Source organism: Humulus lupulus, chromosome 2 (genome assembly GCF_963169125.1).
Source record: "Humulus lupulus chromosome 2, drHumLupu1.1, whole genome shotgun sequence".
Lineage (NCBI taxonomy): Eukaryota > Viridiplantae > Streptophyta > Magnoliopsida > Rosales > Cannabaceae > Humulus > Humulus lupulus.
The window spans coordinates 3,561,161-3,581,050 of record NC_084794.1 but is presented as its reverse complement, the minus strand read 5'-3'; the positions used below and the strand labels follow the sequence as shown (position 1 = coordinate 3,581,050).

At 35.9% G+C, this 19,890-nt stretch overlaps 1 protein-coding gene across 1 annotated transcript; it reads left to right on the top strand.

Annotated features, from left to right (window-relative positions):
- Positions 1-14,057: 14,057 nt before the first annotated feature.
- LOC133816915 (putative phospholipid:diacylglycerol acyltransferase 2) lies at positions 14,058-17,504 on the top strand. Its single transcript, XM_062249256.1, has 6 exons — positions 14,058-14,957; positions 15,150-15,372; positions 15,451-15,734; positions 15,890-16,232; positions 16,337-16,605; positions 16,679-17,504. Exons 1-6 carry the CDS (start codon positions 14,479-14,481, stop codon positions 17,160-17,162), a joined length of 2,082 nt encoding a protein of 693 aa, XP_062105240.1. The 5' UTR covers positions 14,058-14,478; the 3' UTR covers positions 17,163-17,504.
- The last annotated feature ends 2,386 nt before the right edge of the window (positions 17,505-19,890 follow it).

The following is a 19,890-nucleotide window of genomic DNA, read 5'->3' as shown; positions in this document are numbered from 1 at the left end:
TTGTTGTTTCCTGTTATAATTATATCGTCAACATACACCAATACCATAATAATAAACTTCGATTCTTGAAGCATGAAAAACGATGAGTCGGCTTTAGAGTTCACAAATTTCCATTTCTGCAGTGTGTCTCGCAATTGATCATACCACGCTCTAGGAGCCTGTTTCAGACCATAAATTGACTTATGAAGTTTGCACACATAGTCTTCTTTTCCCTGTTCCTCAAATCCTTGAGGTTGTGTCATATACACATCTTCATCCAGAATGCCATTTAAAAAAGCATTATTAATATCAATTTGTCTAACCTCCCAATCATAGGCAGCAGCTATAGTAAGGACAACTCGAACAGTGGCTGCCTTGACCACAGGACTGAAGGTTTCGCCAAAGTCGAGACCGGGTCGTTGGTGAAATCCCTTCGCAACTAAACGAGCTTTGAAGCGCTGTAAGCTCCCATCTGCATTCAACTTTTTCTTGAATACCCACTTGCAGCCGACCACGTTATACGAATCATGCGAAGGAACAACTGTGTAGGTGTTGTTTCGTTTGAGAGCAGCAATTTCTTCCCTCATAGCCGAGTTCCACCCCTCCTGCTGAAGAGCTTCAGCAACTGAAGCAGGTTCATGTAGAGGCGAAGAGGATGTAGCATGGCCCAGGTAGATTTTAGGTTTGAAGATTCCCGCTTTTGAGCGAGTCGTCATAGGATGAGTAGGTCGTGGTTCATGAGGCGAGGAAATTGGAATTGCAGTGGGCAACTCATGCGGAGACGATGATGAACCACCTGCAATATCATCAGGAAACATAGTAATAGGAGACCCAGATGCAATATCGTGCCGTGGAGAGGAAGAGGAGCTGACAGACGGCTGGAGAGGAGAACTGGAAGAGGGTGCTGTGGGAACACTTGTTGATTCAGAGAGACTGGATGCTGTTGGAGACGTGTACACTGGGAGATGAAGCCACGAATGAGGGAGATCAAGTGTGACAGGTGTTTCAGGTTGAGTCGTATTGAGAAAACCCATATGAAATGGAAACTCCAACTCATTAAATACAACATGCCGAGATATATATATACGCCCATGAGGACTCAAACACTTGTAGCCTTTGTGCATCTCACTGTATCCCAAGTTAACACACTTGATAGTGTGGAATTGGAACTTATGGCTTTGATAGGGACGAAGGCAAGGGAAGCATGCTGAGCCAAACACTTTCAAAAATTGATAATCAGGAAGTCGAGAGTAGAGTACCTCAAAGGGGGATTTCTGAGACAAGACTGATGTTGGCAGCCTGTTAATGAGGTAGACTGCTGTATGAAAGGCTTCTGACCAGTATTTCAGAGGCATTTTTGCCTGAGCCAATAGAGTGAGCCCCATTTCGACAATATGTCGATGCTTCCTTTCGGCTCGTCCATTTTGTTCCGAAGTGTGAGGACAAGAGTGAGTAAACTGAATTCCATTTTCAGTAACAAGTTGGGTGAACGCTTGATACTCTCCACCCCAATCTGTCCTAATTCGTTTTATTTTCTGTTCAAATTGATTTTCCACAAGTGCCTTGAATTGAATAAAAGCTCTTAATGCATCTGACTTTTGTTTAAGAGGAAACAGCCAGGTATAGCGGCTATAATCATCTATAAAATGTATGTAGTACCGAAAATTGATATGAGATGCAACAGGGGCTGGTCCCCATAAATCTGTATGAATTAAATCAAGTACTTTGGCAGCTCTGTTATGCGAATTCTTAAAAGGCAAAGCATGGGATTTTCCGAATTGACAAGCATCACAAAAGGACTGTTTCTCATTGATATTGTGCTTTACATTTGACAATCTCAACACTTGATTTAAAACTAAGCTAGAGGGATGACCTAGGCGTCTATGCCAGGTATCCTTTAGGGAAATACTAGAAGAACAACTTGGCTGAACATCACTGGTTACAGCAGAATAAACATGAGTAGAACTTGCTTTGGGCGATTTTGACGACGTTGGCAGAGAGCTGAGTTGATAGAGACCGTTCTTAAGTGTTCCTTCCAGCACCACTCTCCCTGTTCGAAGGTCTTTCACACAGCAAAAATGAGGGAAAAACTCAATTGAAACATGATTATCACGGGTCAGCTTGGAAACACTAATAAGATTCTTGGTAATAGTTGGAACATGCAATAGATCATTTAACAGTAATGCATCAGTATCTGAAACATGTAGAGACCCAGTACCAATAGAACTAATTGAAAGTTGTCTACCATCACCAATAACAATTTGTTCCTTACCACCATAATCTGTTTTGTTTCCAAGCTTATCACCATCTGCTGTCAAATGATTTGTCGCACCACTATCTGCGTACCAGCTCTCATCAGTGAGCATTTGAGGAGTAGCAACCAAGGCAGCAAGATGTTGTTGTTTTTCCTTGTTCTGATTTTGCTCAAAATGAGGTGGCTGACCCATATAGGACTCATCATATCTGTTATAGCAAACAGATGCAGCATGCCCGTATTTTCCACAAACTTGGCATGTTGGTTTAGACCCAAAACCACGGCCAGATCTGCCTCCTCGACCTTGATAGCCTCTTCCTCTTGATGCATTATTTTGTGACCCAGATCCACGGCCTCCAGAATTATAAGGACCTCCTTGTGAGCGTTGCAAGCCTTGCGAACCTGAACTGTATGGCTTATGAGCAAGATTAGCAGAGAGTGACCTAGAAGAATTAAGCAGTTTGTTGTTGACATTGTTCAATCGATCTAGCTTGCTGTCAAAGCTGAGTAAAGAACTTTGAAGTTCCTGCCAGGTGAGTTGAGAACGAGATTCAAGTAAGCAAACAATAGCCAAATATTCAATATCCAGACCTGAGAGAACATTTGCATTCAGATGTTGTTCTGGATATGGTTCTCCAGCCAAAGCAAGTGAATCTGCCCAGATGCGTTTTTGCTTCAAATAATCTGTCATAGACATAGCACCCTTTCTTGTAGTTTGTATCTTAGTCCTCAAATCATCCATGTTTGCGCGAGAATGAGCTCCGTACAAGTCTTCGAGAGCTGTCCAAAGCTGAGCAGCTGAGATGCACCCCATTACTTCAGAAGCGATACCCTCTGTCATTGAGCCGTATAGCCAGCCCATTAAGAGCTGGTCATGAACGATCCAAGACTCATACTCCGGATTGACAACTTGTTCTGTAAGCTCCACCCCTTCGTCAGTTGTTTTCTCTATTGTGAGAAACTGTGGAGGGCAAACTTTGAGCCCTTTGAGATACCCATCAAGTCGGTGTCCTCTGATGATGGTGGAGACCATTGTTCTCCATAATGGGAAATTATTTCTGTCAAGTTTTAGTGAAAATGGTTGACTCAATGTATTGCTGAAAGGAGTCACCATGAGTTGAGCAGTGGCATTTTGCTGTGCGTTCATGCTTCCCTGAGCATCACTAACGTTTCCAGGACCGGTCTTCTCCGGCTGGGTTCCAGGAGTCTGACTCTCACCGGTGGACATGGCTAAGCGGCCAAACCTGGCTCTGATACCAAGATAAAAAATAAGAAAACAACATTGTTTTGTATAGAATCAGCTCAAAATCAGAGTGAGCTCAAGATTTCATTATATAGACCAGTGGGTACAAAGGAATGTTCTAGTGCCAATAAAAAGGCAATACACGTGAGTAATTACAAAAGCAAATTACAATACTCATATAACAGAATTCTGTTAGAAAAGGTACAGCTAATATTCTTTTTGATTCCATCATTTATCAGGTACACTCTTCCAGGTCACCAGCCGTACTCCTTTCCATATCAGCAGCTGAATCACCAATTTCTTTTACAAATAGACCAGAGGATATTCATAATGCAATTTGAAAATGTCAAGTTGTGAAGGAAATTTGGAGGAGAATTGGTTTTAGCAAAGTGATTAAGGATAATGATATGATTACTTTTCTTTCTAATATTACTAAACTGTTTCTTCTAATGATTTTATTCTGTTTATAATAATGGCTTGGCAAGTGTGGAGCAGCATAAATAATCTTGTTCATGGGTAGACAAGCCTTGCTCTGGGCATAGACGGGTCACGCCTGTGCCTAGGGCCCCATATAATGGGACTCAATTATTTTGAAAAATACTATTTTTTACACGTACAAAGATTACTAAAAATTTGAAAAATATCATTTTATATATAAATTTTTTATAGGGCACCCATTACCACTCAGGCTAGGCCCTGTGGGCAGATTGTGCAAAGACCAATGACTATTAGTGTGCTCATGGTAATAAGAAAACCAAGAAACTAAGTCTAGTCTACGAAGATATGGCCTCCTCTCCTCATGGTCAGTTGTATGTTACTATAGATGTTGCGTAAGTTAGAGGAGTGAACAATAGAGTGATTATCATAGATTTCTAGAGGTGTTGTTCCCAAATTTGGTGAGTTATATGTGATATATAGGATGGAATTAAGTTAACCTAAGATTTAAAGTGCCAAATTTTTTACATCATATCAAACTATTTGGTGTCTACAAAACTACATAATGCCAAAAAAAATTAGAGCTGGAAGATTTATTTACTCTCCAAAATTAATATATATATACAGGGGACGACTACAGTGGAGGTAAGCATTTACATTCACCGGTAAGGGTGTCTCTATTTTTTGCAAGTGAAAAAATTATAATCCAAATTTTTTTATATAATGGTATACATTATAGTTATTTGAGACATTCCAACCGTTATTAGAAAATTCAGAATAATTTACGGTACTAAAAACAAACTTTAAAATAACTTGTTTCACACGTATAAAACAAGCTTCAAAACAATATGTTTTTTATTTTTAGCACTGTAAATTATTTAGAATTTCCTAACAATTTGTGGGGATTATGAATAATTAAATTATACACCGTCATATAAAAAAATTAGATTGTAATCGATCCATGTATCGAAAACACAAAAAATAGATTGTTTTTAAGCTTGTTTTATATACCCGCTCGAAACAAATTATTTTGAAAAAAAAATCAGCGCTGTAAATTATTCGAAATTTTCTGAAAAATGGTAGGATGCCTACTATAATTACAATATACACCGTCATATAAAAAAATTAAATTATAAATTATTCCCGTGCTAAAAATAAAATCACATTTATTAGTGGGAATACATCTACGAATATATATATATATATAGAGAGAGAGTATTCACACTAAATTTATCCTACTTTTTCTAAATTAATTTATTCACGATAAATTTATTTTTGCTAAATTAATTTCTTTCTTACTTTTGTTTCTCAAACATAATTTATTTTTGCTAAATTAATTTCCACGTTTTACATGCATGTATATATAATAATTATTCTTGGGTGATTCTAGAGATTTTGCTTAATGATTCGAATTCCCAAACTAATGCTGGTGAGAATATAGACAAAGTTAATTAAAGCAAGTAATTCCAATTCTTTATTGAAAAATAAAATTTAAAAGTTACTTCTACACGCTTTACGTTTACTTATTAAAACTGAATATTAAAAAAAAAAATTCTTTTTCTTTTTCTTTTCCTTTGTGCAATATATACCAACAATCTACGTTTATATCATCCACAAATTTTAAATATTCCCCAAAAAGTAAAAAAAAGCAATGTGAGTGAGTGTTATTATTGGAAAAACCTTAGCCATGTGTAATGAAACTCATCATCTTTCCAGTACAGTTATAATTTGAAAGAAAAAAAACAAGTGATGAGATCGATTTGACTTGATATACAAGGAAACGTTAAATTGATTGGACGTTAGATTATTAGTCACTAATCTCATAAATTATGTATACTCAAAAGGCCACAAATTGAATTAAACAGAGTAAAATAATTTATATGTTTTACGTAGCTATTTTCTATAGCGTTTCAGCAAAAAATGCATGCATATGCGTGCCCTAGGTGGGGTAATACATTGAAGAAGGCTAGTTTTTTTTTTGGCAGCTACTAATTAATTTAGAGTAATTATTAAATGAAGAAAATAACAAGAATAATTGAAGAAAGAAGTGAAATAAGAAATGTGATATAAAGTGAATTAATCCAATATATATATATATATATATATGGGGAGGCTTCGGTGCAGCTAGGGCTCGGTTTGAGTATTTAAATAATTTTTTTTTTTTTTATGATAATGTACGTTGTTGTTAATTAAGATATCTTGTAAATTTTCAAAAAATTCCGAATAATTTACGGTGTCGAAAACAAGATTGTTGCACTCGTGTCTGTTTTTTGTATGCGTGTGTAAAATTCAATTGTTTGAACCTTGTTTTCGGCACCGTAAACTATTCGAAATTTTTTGAAAATTTACAGGATGTATTAAATGACAACAATGTACAATATTATAAAAAAAATTGAAAAAAAAAAATTATTTAAATGTCTGAACCGTATATTGACTTCACCGATGTAACCAAAAAGTTGACTGCACTGAAATACTACTATATAGTTGGAGACCTCCAATCCATAATGGGAAAAATGTTTGGATGGCATAGATGAAGCAGAGAAAGCTGGTCCTAATTATAAAAGTCTCTGTCGTTTAGGGCAGCAAAGCAAAGATGACGACGCTACAAAAACAAACAACATTTCATTGTCATACCCCATCTCCTTAAACATTGTGCCATATCATATAAATATTAAAAAAGAAAACCATATGTCTTTATTTTTATATCAAAATTCTTAGCTATTTTATAATACAAAATTTGCCTAACGTTCGTCTTTATTAAATAGTTAATGGTTTTATGACAATATGTACGCGAAAATTTATAGAAGTTGACTACAAAGTGTTGTATTTTGTATATGATTACGATAACTAGTTTTAGTTTCCCGGGTATTAAAGGTGGTGTCAAACGCCACAGAAAAGTGACCTATTGTTAGTGTTTAATCTAATATGAGTCATATATTTTAACTTACTAAATATTATTGAATATAACTAACCAATTATAAAGTGTTACCTCATGTAGTATTAGATATCTTAAGTTACTAAATAACAACACTCTATTTCTCTTCTATATAAAAAGTGTGTAAATAACAGAAATTCTTAGTTGTAACGGTTTATTTTGTTAACTTTAACGAAATATTCTAAATATTTAACAGAACACAACTTTAAAATTAACTAAAAATAGGAGCAATACATAAGCGAGTACCCTTGAGTAATATTGGAGCCCAACCTCAAGCGAAAACCTGCTCAATAACCTACTCAAATCACTCACTCTCTCTCTCTCTCTCTCTCTCTCTCTCTCCCGAAGCTCCTTCTCTCTCTCTCTAGCTAGTCTCTCCCGTGGCCAAATAGCCGCCTTGCCATCGCTGCCAAACGCCACGCGCCGCCGTAGGAGATGCGCTGCCCCCAAAACCTCTAACCCTCGGAGCTCAGCCCCTCACGAGCCGCCTAAGACCCTCAAAGTGCTCGTCGAAGTTTATGCGATTTTGGGTTTTCCCAAACTTTTCGACCACTTTCCGCCCACCTCGAGCCACCACGAGATGAACCACCAACACCACCATATTCCTTGCATCCTGGGCTTCAAAACCCACTAAAAAATTAGACCCAATGGCCACTGTGGAGTGGTGGCGCCGCCACTTACTTCGGCCATTCTTTTAGGGCTCGCAATGCGAGTCCTAAAAACATTCTTTTAGGACTCGCAATGCGAGCCCTTAAAACATTCTTTTAGGACTCGCAATGCGAGCCCTTAAAACATCTGCAAGTCATAAAAAAATCTCAGTTTTTAAGGCTCTCAAATAGAGGACTCGCGCCCTGCGAGTCCTAAAAGCTTTAAAAAGCTTTTTTTGTAGTAGTGTTCGAATATGAAAAATCAAGGTAGATAGCAAGCCTTGTAGTCGTTAAAGGTTTTTGCATTCCAGATGGTCCAATCAAGCTCCCATTCTAGCTGAGATCTGTGAGCAAACCTAGCCACAATATGAGCAACAAAGTTTACCTCCTTTGTAATTTTCATGACTTCCCACTCTCTAAAACAAACAGTCCAGTTGAGGAACCCCTTTTATGCAGTTTTGTAACGCCATTGTCTGTGTTGACTGCCCAACAACTATCGCTCTGGAATAAATTGTGACTAGATTGAGTTTGTAGTTGTTTTAGCAGCTAGTAAAACCGTTACCTTTGCTTTCACCAAATTTTGGTCCGTTTGAGGAATTTGGGCAGCTAATAACTCTTCCCTCATGATCTCTACTGTAATGCCCCAAAATCCTTAATAAGGTTTAGAACCTTGATCAGGAGGGCGGGAGGGCCATAATTGATTTATTATGCCATTAAATGATTATATGCATGTTTATGTGAATTATATTATAATATGATGATAAATGCATGCATATGGGTCCATTTTTAATTATAAGGACATTTTGGTAATTTGGCCCGTTGAGGGCGTGATTGTGTATTTTCATGCATGTGGGTGAATTATGATTAATACCACATTATATGTTGATTTGTTCGAGCCATTATGTAACGACCCAAAATCACTAATATGGCTTAATGGCCTTGATTAGTGTGCCGGGAGGGCATAAGTGGCTTATGTGTGTGTTTATTAATTTAATGCATGATTATATGATAAGCATGCTTGTATGGTTATATGAATGCAAATGTGATTATATGCTATAATTGTGAGAACCACATTATCATGTGGGTAAATCTGCAGCATGCGGCTTGAGGCGATCCTAGGGAGCTAGTTAGCAAGAAGTCACAACGGGGCCTAATATTTTACTTGGGGCAAGTCAAGGGGGTATTTCAGGTACTAGATGATTATTTGGGTTATCAGGTCATGGAAATAAATAATTGGAGATATATCTGAGGTTAGGAAGTTTAGGCGAGAATACTGGGGAATTTTACCATTTTTCCCTCGGGGACGTTTCCGGTACCCCGAGCCTTGGGATTGGTTTAATTGCTTGAGGATAGATAGATAAAACTTAGAAAACAGTGGAAACATTAGAAACCGGCCCTACTCTCTCTCTCTCTCTCTTTCTCTGATTAGTGCTCAAAAGATGTCATTTTATCAAGTTTAAGTTCAAATTAAATTAAGTTTTGAATAATATTTTCTTGAATTTATTATGATATATTCTTTAAATGGAAAATATTAGTTTTAATTTAATTTAAAAATATTTTATATGAATTATAATGCATTTGAGCCTAATTAAAAGAAAAAGAAAAGAAAAGAAAAGAATTAAACTTGAAAAATGAGAGCTGAAAAATAATATTATTGTAGTTAACTTCTCTTTTTCATTCCAGGCCCAACACAGGCCCATGATTCCTACAGCCACATGCATCCTCCTTGCACCACGTGTCCCTGCCAACCTTAAATTCCATTCAGCTTCCTTTCCACCTGCATTGACCCATATGCACATATATGCATATCCTTCAGCATGTTAACGTGACCATTCCACAAAGGCCCAAATGCATATGAAAGCCCAACACACCATGCACCCAAGCAGCAGCTCCAACGACAAGCTTCACTCCAACGTGAACGTGACCAGCCCAATTCTCTTCTCAACAACATCACATGCCCCTCATCATTCCATGTCCAAAGGCCCAAGGCACCCAACGACCCAATCAAGGCCCAAGGCATTTTCTTCAGCCAAGGCTGCCTACGTGGCACTCTCTCATTGGTTGAAAATGGGTCAAAACCCTCTTGTGTCACCAGCCATGTTTTGTGGGTATTGGGCTTTGTAAATTGCTATTTTGAGCTTTATAGATTATGTTTTTGTGGTATTTTAGAAAAAGAGCATTTTGACTATACACAAAAATAACTAGGGTAATATTAATAATAAGATTTGATTTTTCAAAATCATATTTTATTATTAATATTTCAGATTTATTTTGTAAACCTCATTTTGTTGTTTAATTTCTTTTTAGTCATTTTCCCCATCTATAAATAGGGACACTTTCTTCACATTTGGTATGTAATTTTTAGAGTAGATAAACTATAGCAAAATTTCCACTCACTTTCTTCTCATATTTTCTTCTTAGAATTTTGTGAGAATCATGAGCATAATGGCCTAATCTTCCTAGGAAGGTTAGGAATGATTCCATATGCAAGTGATGTTATTTTGCTACTTTGATTTACTATGTTCTTAATGTAATATATTTGAGTTATTTATGTTCTTTAATCTCTATCTTTATTTTGCTATCTTTATTTACTTATGCTAATAGTATATATGATTAGTCATGCTCTTTCTATGTGCTTCTAATTAGAAAAAGTAATATTGATACATAATTTTATGTCTAATCTTCTATTGCATTATTGCCCTTGGGTATTTTGTCATTTTTAGATTTTTCATAAGATTAACTTTGTGCTTTTAAAGTAAAGAACTTTATAACTCAAATGGACTTTTGTTAGAAAAGAATATGGACTTTAATGTTAGATTTTCCAAGTAAATGTTGGGATGTGAACTATTTACTTGTGTATTTTTGTAAATCAAGTAACCAAGTAACTAAGCAAGCATATGGATGATTCTTGAAACCTTTCATTTTCTCAAACTCTTGATTACATCTTACATTTATTTCACTTATCTCATTTCATCACTTTATAAAAAATACAATACCAAAATCTCAAACTTCTTTCCATTTACAATTTTATTTACTTCTTGTTACTAACTTTTTGTGTTATTTTCTACTAACCTTTTGATTTTAGGTTACCTCCTTGTGGATCGACCGCCCGATCTTACTACAACTACCGCTTAGTGTAGTCACATTTTGGGCGTTAAACACTCTCCTTCTCTCTCAAGGAAATCACTAAAAACTAATGGGATTTGGCTGGGAATTCAGTGGAAGCTAGGGAATCAAACTAGAAGCTAAGGTAAGCACTGAATTTCATTTTTTATCAGTTGAATATGAGGTTTTTGGGCTGGAATCTAAGAGTTCTTAGGTTCTTAATTTCAAGGTTGAATTAAGGTAGGAAGCTTGGGAGTTAGCTCAGAATTTGCTTAGAGAAGTGGTTCTGCAGTGGAGGTAAGCTCGAATTTATGATCTAATGGTTGAATTATGGTGTTTCATGGCTGGTTTTTATGTTTTTAAGCTTCTGGGTTTCAAAAATTAAAATGGGATTTTAATGAGTTTCTAAGCTAGGTTTTTGCTGGATTATGTTGCTAGAATCATGTTAGAAGTTTTGTGATCAATGGGCTTTGGAATTAGGATGGTTTGGAGTGGTTTTGAGCAAGGTTGGGATGTTAAAAATTGTGGATTTTCTGGGCACGAGGGGCTGGGTCGCGGCTCTGTTCTAGAGTGTCGCGGCTCTGCGAAGCAAAGAAGAGCCAAGGAGGCTCTGCAGTAGGGAAGCACCGCGGCACCACAGGGCAGGGCCGTGGTGCGTGTCTGTGGTCAGAGAGGCCTAGCCTCTGTTTTAAGGGGCGGGCCACGGCGCAACCCTTAATGGAATTTTTGGTTATTTGAAGGTTTTAAGCGCGGAAATCTAACCTAGGGTTCTCGGGATCGATTCCACCACCGTGCTTGGTGGAATTCGATGTCCCGGAAGCTAGAACTTCACCCAGAAACCTTTATTCGAATATTAATTGAATCCCTTATCTTGGTTGTGACTAGGTAAAGGCTTGGGCTCGGGAGACAGATCGTGCTCAAAGGGAATTTCTCGTAATCGAAGCGTTTGGAAATTAAAGGTACGAAAGCTGCACCTGATTGTGGATTCATAATGGGACTAAGGGTTCCTCTGTTTGTATGCTCTATAGATGATGGTATTATACCATATAAATAGTAGACAAACGACCTAAGAGTGTCGGAGTTTACATTAGCTCTCAGGGCGCGACTCGCCCACTGGTAGCTGAGGACAGGTTATTATGCACTGAGCTCGGTTTAAGCGGGCCGGAGTCAGTGGGGTAAACAGAGGGTGCGACCTAAGGGTGTCGACCCTATTTATTGTGTAATCTGGTTGTTGTGGTTGATTATTGAATATGATATGCTGAATGGCTAAGTGTTAGCTTGTGAGTTCATGTGTTATGTCAATGAGTTACATGTTTATTAGAGATTGCTAAATGTTTAGACATGCTTAAAGAGTTTACGATTATTATCAGTACCTGTGTTATGATATTACGCTTTCTTGCTGGGCCTTGGCTCACGGGTGCTTCGTGGTGTAGGTAAAGGCAAGGGCAAGCTTGACCAGCCTTGATTCGGAGAGCTCTGGGAGCATAATGTACATGAATAGCTGCTCAGCCGCCACAGTTGAGGGGAGACAGGGACAAGAGAACCATAAACATCTGTTTTTCCTTTAGAATGGCTAGTGGTTGTTATACACTGGAAATTTTGTAAACAGATTTTTTGATGTTGTCTCTTTTGGGATCCCATGTATAAAATGTTTAATTATATAAAAAAGTATCTTTTGAAACCAAAACCTTTTAACCCTAGCGCACTAATGACTTTAGCAAACACGTTTTTAACTAGTTAACTTGATTAGCAAGCCCTGCACCTTTATAAATACACAGTGTAACGGTCTTGGCTATCCAGGGCGTTACACATTCGGCATGAGACGATCATGGAATGCAAGTTTTCAATTTGGTCATAACAGAGTTAGTTTCGGGGCTCGAGGTGAGTCTCAGAGTAATTTGGTGATTACAACATTGCTGGGAATTAAAGGGTAATGGAATATGAGTTATTAACATTTAAGAATATTGAGAATAACAGGAATTGGATGATGTTAATTATGATTAACGAAATAGGCGGGAAATGATGGTTTTGCCCTTGGTGGCCTTAAGAGGATTTGAAATGACCTAAGAGTATTTTAGTCTTTTCACCCTAAAGGATATATATTAGCCATTAGATGGCTGTGGAAGTAACCAAAATAGAGCAAATGTTCCTCTTTTCCCGTGCACCATTTCTCCACCTTTTCTCCTTGAATTTTTGAGCTTAATTTGGGGAATCAAGCTAGAGAACCAAGCCTTGAGGGTTTTGGGTTATGCTCTACCATTGAAGAGGGTGGTAAGCTGAGATTGAGGTGAGTTTCTGGCTATTAAAATCTTAGTTCTTGCTCTGTTTTCATTTGAGTTTCAGTTGGGTTTTGGAGTTGGAATGTTGAGAATTTGATTGGAGTTTTGTCTATGGTTACTTGGGTTATGATGCCTAGGACATATGTAGATGGTTTTTGGGTTCAATTGGGACTTAAAATGAGGTTTGGAAGCTTTAATTTATTTATAATGTTTTACAAAATAATTTTCGTGACATACTCGACAAAGTGCTGAAAATTCTAATTTCTAAACACCATCTGAAAGGCTATTTGGCCAAAATTAAATATTTTTTTTGTTTTACAGAATAACAATAAAAATAAAAGAAAATATATTATTTAATAAAGTAACATTATAAAAAATTTAATTTCACTAGTTACTCCTTTTGATTCCATGTGTTCATATACCCAAAATGCCACATTTGGATTCTCTTTCCATCTCTGTTCCCACCTTTTACTAATACTATTTCTTAAAAGGGTCTATGTACTTTTAGACTTTGTATTTTGACTTATTATTTGTTTTGATATTGTATTTTGACAAATTACTTTTTGGATTCTGTGTTTTCTAAAATAATTCAAATAGACCTCTAAACTCGATTTTGATCAAAGTTTTTTGAACTAAAATCACAAATAATTCATCAAACTAACAACTCAGAACAAAAATATAATCATTCTGCCTAAGAACTGTGTTGTTATATTCAAATTTTTATTCATCAAAATCAGATTTATAAGTCTATTTGAATAATTTTACAAAACATAGAATACACAAAATAATTTGTCAAAACACAAAATCAAGACAAATAATGGCCAAAACACAAAGTCTTAAAATGGAATAAACCCTTCTTAAAATCGTTTTCGGCAAATAATTTTTTAAATATTATTTTGTAAAATAATTTATCTAAAATATTATTCGGGAAAATATTAAATCTCAAATGTTTCTAATTTGAATATGAGATCTCAATAATAAATTACACAAATCGTGATCATATGTAATGTCGAACAAGTTAAGGTAAATACTCTATTTATATATATATAGACAAATTGTTACCCTGTTTTACCGGGACTAAAACAGAGGTTTAATCAATGTAAAGGTTTTTACGATTGATCCACGTGAAGATCAAAGAACCACTCCACTCCAAATCAAAGCCATAACATTTTGGAAAAACCAGAGCCACACTGTCTCACTCTCTGCACCAAAACGAAACGGTGACACACACACCCAGCTTATAAAAAAGGAAACTTTGCATGTAAATGCCTAGACAAGTGTCGTTGCACAAAACCAAGGCATAGCTTAGGTGTGAGAGAGAGTCAGTGCTGTTGAATTTACTAGTCTTATTTGCTCCCACCACAACACCCACTTTCAGCAGAAGAAGCTAGGCTAGCCCAGCCTCAATCGGCTGCTCCTTCTCTCGATTCTTCTCTGCCTTTTTCCTGGGTTGTGATGATTCCTTACACCATTACATATCTTTTTACTGTTCCTATATTCTTCTTCTTCTTCTTTACCACGTGGTCTTGCTCTTCGTAACGCCTAGCTTAGCCTCTTAGTCTCGTATTTTGTCTTGATGGGTTGCTCTTGTTCTTCTCTATATGTGTAAAGTTCAAAGCTTTTGGGCCATGGGTTCCGTTCTTCGGTTTAGGAAGCTTTGCTTTGTGGAGCCAGTAGTAGGGTTTCATTGTACTACGACGACCCAAAAGAATGAAGAGAAAGATGAGAACGGTGTCGTTTTAAAAGATGAAGATAAGGAGAATAAGAAGAAGAGGAGCAAGAAGCAACCAAAGGAATGGAGGTGTGTAGATAGTTGTTGCTGGTTTATTGGGTATTTGTGTACCACTTGGTGGCTTCTGTTGTTTCTCTACCACAGTTTACCACCCACAATAACTGGTTTTCATGTACCGGAATCGCCCGGGGAGAGGCTCAGGCGAGAGGGCTTGACACCACTTCACCCTGTTGTTATGGTCCCTGGCATAGTCACTGGTGGGCTTGAGCTTTGGGAAGGCAGGCCTTGTTCTGAGGGACTTTTTCGTAAGAGGCTTTGGGGTGGTAGTTTCACTGAAATCTTCAAAAGGTTTGACATTTTTCTTTATACAAATTCTACTTGATATTGACTTTGATAGTGGTGGTTATTTTACTAGACTAGTACTGTCAACTAAGACTTGAATGAGTTACAATTTGATTGAAAATTACACTTTGTAAATGACTTTTTTTGTTAGTTTCAAATCGGACTGAATTTTTGAACCCTTTTGTGGAATTTTTTTAGGCCATTGTGTTGGTTGGAACACCTATCACTACACAACGAAACAGGGCTCGACCCGCCTGGGATTCGAGTCCGAGCGGTTCCAGGACTTGTTGCAGCTGACTATTTTGCTCCTGGCTACTTTGTTTGGGCAGTTCTTATCGAGAATTTAGCCAAAATTGGTTATGAAGGGAAGGACATGTATATGGCAGCCTATGATTGGAGACTATCTTTTCAGAATACAGAGGTATGTAACTCTGCTTCTCATATTCATTGTCAATACAAAGAATACTGATATGTGTTTTTTCAAACGGGAACAATGCAGATTAGGGACCAAGCTCTAAGTAGATTGAAGAGTAAAATTGAGCTCATGTATGTGACCAATGGCTATAAGAAAGTGGTGGTGGTGCCTCATTCTATGGGGGTCATTTATTTCCTTCACTTCATGAAATGGGTTGAATCACCTCCACCTATGGGAGGTGGTGGTGGTCCAGATTGGTGTGCCAAGCACATCAAAGCAATCATGAATATTGGTCCAGCTTTTCTTGGTGTTCCAAAGGCTGTAAGTAACCTATTTTCGGCCGAGGGTAAAGATGTGGCATTTCTCAGGTTTGTTTTTGCAATCCTTTTCTCATATTTTGAACTTTGGCTATATTGTTTTCAATACATCAGAAAAGTATAAGTAGCAGCAAAAGGACTTTGTGGGAGCAACTCATATTATTATCTTTAGTTTATAATGGAATTTGAACTCTTGGCCCTTGCAGGGCTATGGCTCCGGGAGTTTTAGACTATGACATTCTTGGCCTTCAAACACTTGAACATCTTATGCGAGTTTCTCGAACTTGGGATTCCACCATTTCATTATTGCCAAAAGGTGGAGATACTATTTGGGGCAATTTAGATTGGTCTCCTGAGGAAGGACTTAGTTGTGATTTGGATAAGAGAGGAAATACACAACAACTCTCTTCAAGTGACACTAATTTCAATCACAGTGATGGAGGTAGAGGTTTTCGAATAAAAGAGCCTGTTAAGTATGGAAGAATAATCTCTTTTGGAAAGGCAGCATCACAGATTCCTTCTTCTCATCTTCCTCCTCCTGATTTGAAGGTACATAGAATTGTTGAATTTGGTCACTTGCTCGAAAAATTAATTTACATTGTAACAGAAATGTGGCACTAGTATTAAGTATGATTCTAAAAATTTATTGGCAGGAACTTCTCCAAATGCGATCCTCAACTGGACTTAATTTATCATGTAGTGGTGAGGTTTGGACTGAATATGATGAAGTAAGCAGAGAAAACATCAGAAAATTAGCTGAAAACAAGGCCTACACAGCTGAAAATGCCTTTGATTTACTGCGTTTTGTGGCTCCGAAACTGATGCAACGGGCCGAGGCTCACTTCTCTCATGGAATAGCTGATAATCTTGATGATCCTAAGTACACACACTACAAGTACTGGTCAAATCCACTTGAAACCAAGTAAGTTCACATTACCTATCATAACCATTTTGAAATCAATTGAAGCACAAAACCTTATAAATGTCTGTTACAGGTTACCTCATGCTCCTGATATGGAGATTTACTCTCTCTATGGAGTTGGAATCCCTACAGAAAGATCATACGTGTATAAAATGTCTCCTTCAAGCAAGTGCAAGAGCATTCCATTTCGAATAGATAGCTCGGCCGATGGCCAAGCAGACAGCTGCCTAAAGAATGGAGTATACTTTGTGGATGGCGATGAGAGTGTTCCGGTTTTGAGTGCAGGCTTCATGTGTGCCAAAGGGTGGCGAGGAAAGACTAGATTCAACCCGTCCGGCATAGCTACTTACATAAGAGAGTACCGACACAAAGCGCCATCGAGCCTGCTGCAGGGCAGGGGTTTGGAGAGTGGTGCACATGTTGACATCATGGGAAATGTTGCTTTGATTGAAGATGTTTTGAGGGTGGCTGCTGGAGCCAGTGGCAAAGATATTGGAGGCGACCGCATACATTCGGATATCATGAAAATGTCTCAGAGAATAAATCTTCAGCTGTGATTATTATGAATGATAATCATCACTAGAAGATGATGATGAAGTTTGAGGAGGGAGTGAAAGAAGTTCCAATGGACTTTGAGGCTGCTAATAATGAGGCTGCTGCTATGCTGCTCAGAAGAGAAAAAACAAGTGTTCAAAGTGATCAGAGTATGAGAATAGAAAGGCATAAGTATTTCACTCTAGCTAGCAATTCAGTTGGTTTTTTTTATTTGTAATTTTCTATATATGAACAAATTACCAATGTGCTGTTAGATTGGCTCAAGCTAACAAAGGATTTTATAACTGCTTGTGCATTTTAAGATTCTGCTTTTATTTTATTATTTTCCCCTAAAAATTTGTATATAAAAGAAAAAAAAGGTTAAAATTAGTATTAATTAATTATTGACACTATATTGTACAAGTGGTTTGAGTATTAATGATTATGATAGAGTTCATAAATGGAGAGACTGATATATTTTTATATATATATATATATATATATATTTATATACTCATTGCTCAATTTTGATATGTGGGCTTTGGATTGGGCTGTCTTATTGGCTGATCATGAATTAGCAGGCCAATTTGGGTCACATTGACAAAAATAAATTGCTCATTCCTCTTTGGGAAATTAACATAAATAGTATATTATGTGATAATCGTGGATTAATTTAGTAATAGAATAAATCTTAAAAAAATAATGAGTGCAATAAAGTTTACTACATGATAGGAAATTAAAAATGATAATAAGGGAGAATCCTCATAAATTATAATTAGTGAGAAATGAAATAAGTTGCTTTATTTTTGGTTTCAAACAATTTCCAAAATAATAGTTTGGCAACTTACTTTCTTATGAATTGACAAATAACTTGTGATTAAATGACAAATGGAAATAATATCTAACATTTTATAATCCAACAATGCCATATGGATCACCTACTGCAATGAAAAAAATTGAGACTTTTTTTTTTGGCTGAAGATAACTTGAGACTCGTTACATTACACCTTTTATATCACATGATAACACTCAACTACTCTTTAATATTAAATTCAAACAAATAGCATGTTAAGAAAAGTTTATAATAATTAATAAAAAGTCACCATCATTAATAATGAAAACTTAACCACTTAAAAACATAGTACATCGATCGATTATTATTTGGGATTTTTTCATTTATATATTTATGAAAAAAATTTCTTTCATTTATATATATATATAAATATATGTAGGGTTTATACTTTTTTAAACCCTGTGTTTTATCTCATTATCTATTTGGATCCTGTATTTTGACAAATTATTTTTTGGACCTTATGTTTTGTAAAATGGTTCAAATAGACCCATAAACCTGAATTTGATGAAAAAAAAATTGAGTATAACAACACAGTTCTTAGACAGAATGACTATATTTTTGTTTCGAGTTGTTAGTTTGATGAATTATTTGTGATTTTGGTCCAAAAAACTTTGATCAAAAATGGGTTTAGGGGTCTATTTGAACTATTTTATAAAATATAGAGTCCAAAAAATAATTTGTCAAAACATAGAGTTTAAATAAGTAATGAGACAAAAAAATAGAATCTAAAAATGTATAAACCTATATATATATATATATATATATATACTAAAATTTATATTTTCAAAATTACGGTTTACATAAAAATCATTATGCATTTATGTTTTTTGCATGGCTTTGCTTCATTGTTCTTTGTGACCAGTCACAGTGTAACTTGTTATTTTATTTTCGATAAAATTTGAAGAAAAACTTGACAATTGAGAGTTGGTATAAAAACGCATAAACTGTCCATTTAGCAAGAAGAGAACGGTGTACATTTATCAATATATTGCCAGTAGTAAACTTCTTTCCATCCTTGTACAAATAAAAATTTAGTAAGATATATTTTTCAGTCTTGAATATAAATAAAGTGTAACAAAACATAAAATAAAGAAAGGATAAAATACGTTGACTACTAAGCATACCCATGCCATCAATTTACACGAGATAAATACTTTTCAATACTCTCATAAACAGTAATTGCAACTTATTATAAAAATAAACAATTTTTTAGGGATCGATTTTAAATGGTATTTATTACATAATATGATTTTTTTTTGTAATTACTAATTATTTTTCCAAACATGATAATAGTAATTCATAAATAATTACCATTTGACATTTAAACACACATTGTATTTTAATATATAGTGTAATTACTCAAATATATAATTACTACTCAGTAATTACACAATTACTTTTAAACACGCCCTTAATGTTAATACCATCTAGCAACGAACGCACCAGTTTCATTTACCATATATCTGTTGGGTGTAATTACTTTCAATAATCATTAAAATATTATTATAATCTTCTTCTTGTGTGTACTAGAAACGGCAACTCTAGTTAGTGGGGATTTAACATTGTTAGTTAATTAATGTATTATTATTACCTAAAGTTAGTTAAATAATTTGTATAGTGTCTTCCCAGTCAAGCTTAATTAGATTTACTACCTTCTTAATCACACTTCAAAACATGTAAAGCATAACGTGAAAATTTTATAATATTGTCCTTCATTCGAAGTATATAAAATTAAACGTTAAGGTCATTCATGGCAACAGGTAACATCGACGATTTTGTGGAGGATCTGGTAAGATGATGAGTGGGCTCTGAAATAATTTGTTTGAAATTGTCGCTGCAAAATAGTCATTTAAATGTTGAAAAAATAGCTTAACTTTTTTTGTTTTGAGGCGAGAATT